This window comes from Cricetulus griseus, chromosome 5 (assembly GCF_003668045.3).
Source record: "Cricetulus griseus strain 17A/GY chromosome 5, alternate assembly CriGri-PICRH-1.0, whole genome shotgun sequence".
NCBI classification, from domain to species: Eukaryota; Metazoa; Chordata; class Mammalia; order Rodentia; family Cricetidae; genus Cricetulus; species Cricetulus griseus.
The window spans coordinates 74,475,928-74,485,015 of NC_048598.1; the positions used below are offsets into that span (position 1 = coordinate 74,475,928).

Sequence of the window (9,088 nt, forward strand, 5' to 3'; positions counted from 1 at the left end):
CAGCAAATGTTCTTACCCACTGAGTCATCTCTCTTGCATCTTAGTGTAGCTAATCCATTGTAAGTGGAGTTGATGATACCTCTATAACTATAAGGTAGTGTGAAATGGAGCTTATGTATGAATAAAGACACTCTGTGGCCAGCACATGGTGGAACTATATTTTATTTGTGTTATGTAGTTCAGGTTTGTGAGCAAATGTGGATACCTGCTGCATATATATATATATATATATATATATATATATATATATATATATATATATACATCTGTGTGTATATGGGGAAGACAGAAAGTGGTACCAGCTGCTACCCCATCTTGTATTTTGAGAAAGGGTCTCTTACTGAACATTAGCAATTTAGCTATACTGAAGAGTTCTAGGGATCATTCTGTCTCTAACCCCACCAGTGCTAGTGTTACCATGTCACCATTTTACATGAATGCAGGGACCTGAATTCAGATCCTAATGCTTGCTTGGTCACCATTTTAATGAAGGAGCCAGTTCATTAGCCTATTAGTCTTGCTTTTGTTTTATTGGTTTTTCTGTGTGATTGGTTGGTTGGTTTGGTTTTGGATTTCTTTGCGTTGTTGTTAAATCAGGTTTTTTTACCCTAAATTTCCTGGCTTTAGTAATGTTTATTACTATACAAATAAAGGCATGTAAAATACATTTTTAGATACAGATTGAAGGGGAAAATGAGAAATGCCAGTGAATTCTGCCTCCTTAACTAGAAACAATAAAACCACAATATGAGCATTATGATGATATACTCCCCCAGGATGCTTTTGTATGTGTGCAACTCCAGAAAATGATGACTATCATGGCATTTGAAGTGTACAATACTGAGCCAGCAAGATGCCTTAGTGGGTAAGGATGCTGCTGCCAAAACTGAGTTTAATCCCTGGATCCCACATGAGAGAAGGAAGAAAGAACCACATCCCACAAGTTGTCCTCTGAGCTCTACGTGTGTACCCTGGCATGCACATGCCTCCCCCAAACAGAAAATAAATACAAGTGTTGACCTATGTAATTGATGATGACTGAAAGCCAGAAGAATAATACATCCCTTTCTGTTTTGAAGACAGTAGATTGTCTACACGTTATTTTTTTATTTTTCTTTTTAATTTACTCCTCTCACACACAATTCATCCCAACTGCAGCTTCTATTCTCCCAACTCTTCCCTGCTTCCCCAATCCCTGTAGAACTATCCCTCCTCCCTTTCCTTCTAAAAAGCACTAGTCTCTCAGCGCTAGAGCCCAAAACTGCCATAACAAGTTATAGTAAGACTAGCCACAAACTCTCAGATCAAGGCTGACAAAGTAACCTTAGAGGGGGACAAGGATCCCCAAAGCACCCTGTCTGACAATGTGACAAAAAATAAAATGTATTTTATTGGCTCTATATTTGACCAAATTGAAAGACATTTAGTAGTAGTAGTAGCAGGAGCAATAGTATTTTGAGATAGGGTCTCACTGTGTAGTCTGTCTGGCCTAAAATTTAAACTAATCTGCCTGACTCTGCCACCTAAGTGCTGGGAATAAATCCTTGGGTAGCACATCCAGCACAGAAAGATATTTTAATTTGAATTTGAGAAAGTCATGACAGATTGCCGAGTCAAAACTATGTGATTGTAATGTGTAATAGAAACTCTTGCCTCCTAGTACAAAAAATACCTTCCTATGTAATTGAAGTATTCCTATATGTTATATGAAGAAAATAGTAATAAAGAAAATTGAGTCACTTCCCTGCAGGACTAGAGTGCTTTTGGTATAATGGTCTTAAATCTAAGGCTAATTATTGGGACTGGAGGGTGATCTGGTGAAAAAAAAAAAAAAACTGGCTGGGAAAGCTTAAGGACCTGGATTTAAATTTGCAGAATCTGTTTAAACTCAGATGTGGTCATATAATCTATCAGTAACCCTGGTTCCCCTGTGTCAGGGAATCCCAAGAGGCTCTTCTATCCTTTAGTCTGGCAAACAAGGAAAGCTGGTCTCAAGTGGGCATTTGGGGTGTGGAATGGGAGCTCACCCTGGAGATGGTCCTCTGACCTCCATATATGTGTTGTGGTGAGCACACTTGGCGAGTGGGCACACACACACACACACACACACACACACACACACACACACACACCTCATTTTAACAACATTCTAAAAGAAATAAAGCAGTGTTCTTGGAATTTAGCTAATGATAGGCTGACTAGTCAGGATGCCCAAAGCATGGGTTCCTTTTGTAACATACCAGGGTGGGTGGAGGGGAGCAAAGCCTTGGCCTAGGTCTATTGTTATTTCTATAGGAGCCATTCTCACCAAGGCAAGGACATCCTGCAGCCAATAGCTGAAATCTTAAAGACAATAAAAGTCAAGGCTCTCTGAACTCATGATAGGATACAATAGATATCCAACATACAGGTCCCAACATGTGACCATATGTTTATATCCATCACTGTGGTGGGGAGCAAAGATAGGAGGATGGCTAAGAATTGCTGGCTACTAGCACAGCTCCAGATTTCCTGAGGGATCTTGACTCAAGGGACAGTGGCAGAAAGTCATAGAATAGAACATGAGATGTCTTCCTTTCATCTAATACACATGCACAGACATGAACATACCCAAGAGACATGCAGGCTACAGACAACCTCTATATACACAGAGAAAGATAAACCAAAACAAAAGGTCAAATACATCATAAAATAAAACTTTGGAATGGCACAGAAAATGTGAAGAGGTTGTGATGAGTATGTGCCTATCAGAAATAAGATAGCAAGGTGTGAAGCAGGCAGTGCTCAGAGAACACAGCCTCCTTCTCCCTTGCTCACAGTGTGGCTGCCTCTTATTTCTTATGTCCAGTGTGACCAAATCACTGAGAAGAGAATCTTGGGAAAATGTTTATTCAGCACAGAAATCCAGATTGTGTGTTTGTGTGTGATTGTGGATATTCTAGTGCCTTACAGATCAACTGGAAGTAGCAGGTACAGCAGGTGACAGGCTACCTCCACTTCAGCAGACAGTCATTATGGTACAGTTTGACAAAACAGAATAACTACCAATGTCAATCTTCTGATTTAACCAGCAATGTGAAAGAAATTAAAACAAGTGGGGAGGAAAATTCTAGATAATAGCTAAAGAATTCATATCTTCAAGATCTATAGGTACTGGAATGGGCTTTGCATATTATCAAACAATGGTATTGGTACTTGCGCATGCTCCCAAATTATTATTTTGAAGAACATAGTACATAGCTGATAACAGACATAAGTGATGCATAAGATATCAAATACTAATCATTATTTTGTCAGATGTGATGGAGACAAAATTAAGATAGTTCAGAAGGTAAATTCATATCTTTAATTAAATATAGATTATTATGATAGGGGCATATGCCATACTGTTCAATAAAGGTCAGAGACTAACCTCTGGGAGCCTTGTCTCTCCTTCCAACATGTGGGTGTAAAGTATTAGGGAGTAAAATGTCCTCAGGGTTGGTGGAAGGCCTATTTACAGAGCCACTTTATTGGCCTTGGTTCATTGCTCCTTTAACATTGAATGCCTATTTATAAAAGTAATACTGTCTCTCTGTAAGCAAATTTCATACTTTATGTTGATTGTGCTGGGATTCTTACTTCTCTGCTGGGTGAAGACCTCCAAAACACTCCAGGAAAGATTCCTTTTCTTCTTATGTCTCCATGATTACCCTTTCTTTCATTCCTACTTCATGTTTTCAATACCCACCATTTGCAGTCATCTGACTGAGAGACAGAGCCAAGGGAATTGCTGGTACTGCCTTCTTCTAGAGGAGAAGCTTCTGAATTCATGAGGGTGCCAAAGCTTCTCTAGTGCAGCCTCGGAAGGATTCAGAAAATCTTGGGAATGGGCATCTCTACCCATGTGACATCTTCAGGAGTGGTCTTCCCAGGAAACTCAATCATCTGTGTGGGATGCCCTCACTTGCCATTGTATGTGTCCTTTAGACCCTTGGTACCCACAAACTTCCTGTGCTTTTCCAATCACAGAGCTGAGGCTGTTGCTTGTCTTAGAAATCACAGAGACGACTTCAAAGGTTTCAATTTAGCCTAGAAAATTAGGCCTTAAAATATATGAATGTTTTCTGAACCAGAGTCAATGGACCAGTCCTTCCCTCACCTTGTGTCTCACACAACCCTTGTTTGTTAAATACAAATAAAGACACCCAGATGCTCTTTAGGCAATCAAATGAATGAACAGATCATTAAAAAGTGATCAGTGTCTGTGAATTCAGCAGACAATTACACTCAATAGAGGACCCTGTGGAGTATGCAATTTCATGACAGTCTTGTCTGCTTTGTAGCTTAGGCTAGGAACAAATTTTTCAAATTTCATAAAAAGATGTATAAAAAATAATAACTCATTGAAATTTTGACCACTCAAGTTCTTCAACTACAGCAGTCATCCCTTTTGAACAAATAATTTGGTGCAGAGGCTGTGGGAAAACAAAGATCCAAAGAAATCTTCCAGTTCTGAAATACATTCCTTATGACACCTTCTGTACCCCAAGCAACCAGGTAACAACAGTCTGTAATCAACCACCACACATGGCTGCACCAGCTACTACCAGCCCCAAGTACCCCATAGGCCCCACTTGCATATGGAGGGACAGATGAGTGTCTGAGGGCTCAGCTGGAGACCCCTGCTCTCTAGGTCCTAGTCCCCACCCCCCATCCATTGCCCACCCACAACAGCCACAGAAATCAAGTGGCAGCACCCTCTCCCACACGGCACCAGTGACCACCAGACCCACAGGCCTCACTGGCCCCACCTGTTCCTGGAGAGACAGTGACCATTGGATGCACAGGCCTCATTAACCCCACCTGCAACTGGAGGGAGAGCATGTAAACTGAGTTTCTGTCCCACCTGTTCCTGCAGACAATTAGCCCCAAATAAACACAAAGAGACTTATATTAATTAGAAACTGGCTGATGACTCAGGCTTCTTATTGGCTAACTCTCTCTTAATTATTAACCCATTTCTATTAATCAAAGTATTTCCACATTGTGTTATTTTACTGGAGAATCTTGCTCCCTCAGCAGCTATATGGTGTTTATTTGCTGCCTCTCTCTGCATATCTCCCCATAATTTTCCTCTCATAACCCTGCCTGGCCAATCAGTGTTTTATTCATCAACCAATAAGAAAAACATATATACAGAAGGATATCCCCCATCAACAGCGAACACCAGACTTACTGGCCTCACCTGTGCTTGGAGGAAGAGTCCCTAACTGTACCTGGAGGGAGAATGACCACAAGAACTACAGGCCCAACCTGTAATAATTGGAGGAAGAGGGATCCCCATAGGCTCAGGCTCCATCTGCACCAACTGGAGGAAGAGATGGGTAGACAGCAGTGTAAGAATACATTCAGTAACGCAAAGAGCAATATGGCATTACCAGAAATAAGTGGTCCTACATCAGCAAGATGTGAACATCTCAACAAAGATTAAACAGACAGAAACTACCTTAAAAATAATTTTATGAAGATGATTGAGGCCCTTAGAAAAAAAATGAAGGTAACCATAAAGAAATGGAGGAAAAGACAAACAAAAAATTAGAAGAAATCAGTAAGTCCCTTAATGAAAGCCAAGAAAAAAACAATAAAACAGGTGAAAGAAATAGTTCAAGACTTGAAAATTTAAATACAGGCAACACACACACACACACACACACACACACACACACACTGAAGGAATACTGGAAATGGAAAAATGGAAAATCTGAGCAAATGAAGAGGAACTATGAATATAAGCATAACCCACAGAATGGAAGAGAATCAAGAAAGAATCTCAGGAGGTGAAGATACAATAGAGGAACAGATTCATCAGTGAAAGAAAAAGGTTAAATCCAAATAATTAACACAAAACATCCAGGAAATCTGGGACACCATGAAAAGAGCAAGCCTAAGAATAATGTGAATAGAGGAAGGAGAAGAATTCCAACTAAAAGGCACAAAAATATATTCAACAAAGCATAAAAATAAAACTTCCCAACCTAAAGAAGGATAACCCTATAAAGGTACAAGAAGTTTACATAACACCAAATAGAATGGACCAAACAACTAGTCTACCTGGCATATCCTATCGAAACAGTAAACATCCAAGCATGATAAGGTCTTGGAGAAATCAGGGATACCAGGAATGTATCTTAAGTTAATAAAAGCAATATACAGCAACCTGACAGCCAACATCAAATTAAATGGAGTGAAACTCAAGGTGATTCCACTAAAGTCCGGAACAAGGCTTTCCACTTTCTCCCTAACTCTTCAATATAGTATTCAAAGTTCTGGCTAAAGTAGTATGACAACCAAAGGAGATCAAGGAGATACAAATTGGAAAGGAAGAAGTCAAACTTTCAACATTTGCAAAAGGTATTATAGTGTACATAAGTGAAGCCAAAACCTCTACCAGGGAATGTTTACAGCTGGTAAAGACCTTCAGTAATGTAGCAGTCTATAAGATTAACTAAAAAAAATCAGTAGCTCTCCTATATTGAAATGATAAAAGGGCTGAGAAATAAATCAGAAAAATATTTCCCTTAACAATATCCATAAGTAATATAAAATATCTTGGGGTAACTCTAACCAAACAAGTGAAAGATCTGTATGACAAGAACTTTACATTTTTGAAGAAAGAAATTGAAAAAAAATCAGAAAATTGAAAGATCCCCCATGCTCTTGGGTAGGTAAGATCAACAAACATCCTGAGTGAGGTAACTCAAACCCAGAAAGACAAACACATTATGTATCCACTCATAAGAGTATATTAGATGTAAAGCAATGGATAACCAGACTACAATCCCCAACACTAGAGAAGCTAGGTAAAACGTTTCAACATATAAGGGACATACAAGGAGGGCCCCAGGAAGGGTAAATATTTAAGATCTCCTGGGTAAATGGGGAGCTGGTCAGAAGGGAAGGGTTGGGGGATGGGAGCATGAGGGTTCAAGATGGACAAGTTGGGGGAGGGACAAGGAGGGCGAGTAATGAAGGAGATACCTTGTTAGAGAGAGTCATTATCAGGAGAAATTTGGTGCTAGGGATAATCCTAAGAATTTTAAAGCACGACTCCAGCTAAGGCTCCTAGCAATAGTGATAAGGATGCCTGAACTGGTGTTGTTTTTAATCGGATTAGTAACTACCCCAAATCCCATCATAGGATCCACATCCAGTAACTGATGGAAGAAGATGCAATGATCCACAGTCAAGCACGGGGCTGAACTCCTGGAGTTCAATTGAAGAGAGGGAGGAGAGATGGGGGATCGAGAAATGACAGACAGCCAACTGAAGCTAGAGGTAGCTCATAGACTCTGGACTGACATATGGGGAACCTGACAGTGGGACTAGGACTTATCCTGGGTACATGAACTGGCTTTTGGAGTCCATTACCAATGTTGGGATACCTTGCCCAGTGTTGATTCAGGGGAGGAGGGCATTGGTCCTGCCTCAACTTGGTATCCCAGACTTTGGTGACTCCCCAAGTGAAGCTTTATCCCCTCTGAGGAGTGGATGGGTGATAGGATGTGGGGAATTGGGGAGGCAGGAGAAGAGGAAAGAAGGGGAACTTGGGTTGGATGTAAAAATGACAAGTATTTAATGAAATTAAAAGAGAAAAACAGAGCTTTTGGCCACGGCAGCCATCTTCCAGTGACTCGCCAAAATGATGAACACAAAGGGCAAGAGGAGGGGCACTCGCTACATGTTCTCTAGGCCTTTTAGGAAGCATGGAGTTGTTCCTTTGGCCACGTACATGCGAATCTACAAGAAGGGTGACATTGTAGACATCAAGGGAATGGACACTGTTCAAAAAGGAATGCCCCATAAATGTTACCATGGCAAAACAGGAAGAGCCTACAAAGTCACCCAGCATGCCGTGGGCATCATTGTAAACAAGCAAGTTAAGGGCAAGATTCTTGCCAAGAGGATTAATGTTCGGATCGAACACATCAAGCACTCTAAGAGCAGAGACAGCTTCCTGAAGCGGGTGAAGGAAAACGACCAGAAGGAGAAGGAAGCCAAGGAGAAGGGCACCTGGGTTCAGCTGAAGCGCCAGCCTGCGCCACCCAGAGAGGCACATTTTGTGAGGACTAATGGGAAGGAGCCTGAGCTGCTGGAGCCCATCCCATATGAATTCATAGCCTAATGTACAAAAAGAAATAAAAGACCTAGACTGTAAAGGGTTTTTCTTAAAAAAAAAGAGAGATAAACAGAAAAAAAATATTCCAGATATCTAAAAGATGAACCCCATTCATAGGGTTGTCTTCCAACTATGCAATGATTTCTCCTTTACACAGCAATCATATATAATTATACCTTATCTTTTTCCAGGCCTAGAGGCTTCCAGTGGCCAAGGATAGCACTTGGAAAAGTAAACATCATTTTTACAAGATCATTGTTATTAATCTAATTGTAATTGGAAATGTATTGCAAATAGGAGTCTGCCACATTGGGTGACAGTAACAAGGCACAGAGGATTTCGGGTGCCTGTAGGACATTGGAGGCAGTAAATCACAATGAGATTCTACAGAATACAAAAGCAGAACGGTTTTGAGTCTTCTGTGATCATAAATATGCATCAATATCTCATTTTAGGATTGTTAGGATACATTTCTAACAGCATAAAATTGCCTAGTCCACCACTACTCCTAAGCATCATATATGATATGGAGAGGTATTAGCATTAGTAAAGATGAAGTCAAAGGGAAAAAAGTTGCCCCATTGGTATCCCAGTGCTAATATGACTGTTATCACTTCCTGGAGATAATTTTAATCCAATTCCCTTGTCTCAGTCTAGTCTTATTTCACAGCATCTTATACAGACAAATCTTTAGTTGACCTCCATTATTGAAGAAATGCCTTACACTTTCCCACCAAAATCTTCTTCACACAGCCTTTCTATTTTGTTTCAGGTTTTATTTCTGCTCAAGCATACCTTCTCCAGAAGAGTTCTGATGGATCCCTCAAAAAAATTAACATTCTGGATACTCAGTATTTAACATGCCATTTGATAAAATCAGCAAAATGATGACCTTCCCAGGGAGAGAGGATGCATCTATCCCTGCCTTCT

The 9,088-nt window shown here is 40.3% G+C and overlaps 1 protein-coding gene across 1 annotated transcript; it reads left to right on the forward strand.

The window, feature by feature from the left end:
* Positions 1-7,649: 7,649 nt before the first annotated feature.
* Positions 7,650-8,193, forward strand: LOC100759156 (60S ribosomal protein L21). Its single transcript, XM_027418125.2, has one exon. It carries the CDS (start codon positions 7,682-7,684, stop codon positions 8,162-8,164), a length of 483 nt encoding a protein of 160 aa, XP_027273926.1. The 5' UTR covers positions 7,650-7,681; the 3' UTR covers positions 8,165-8,193.
* The last annotated feature ends 895 nt before the right edge of the window (positions 8,194-9,088 follow it).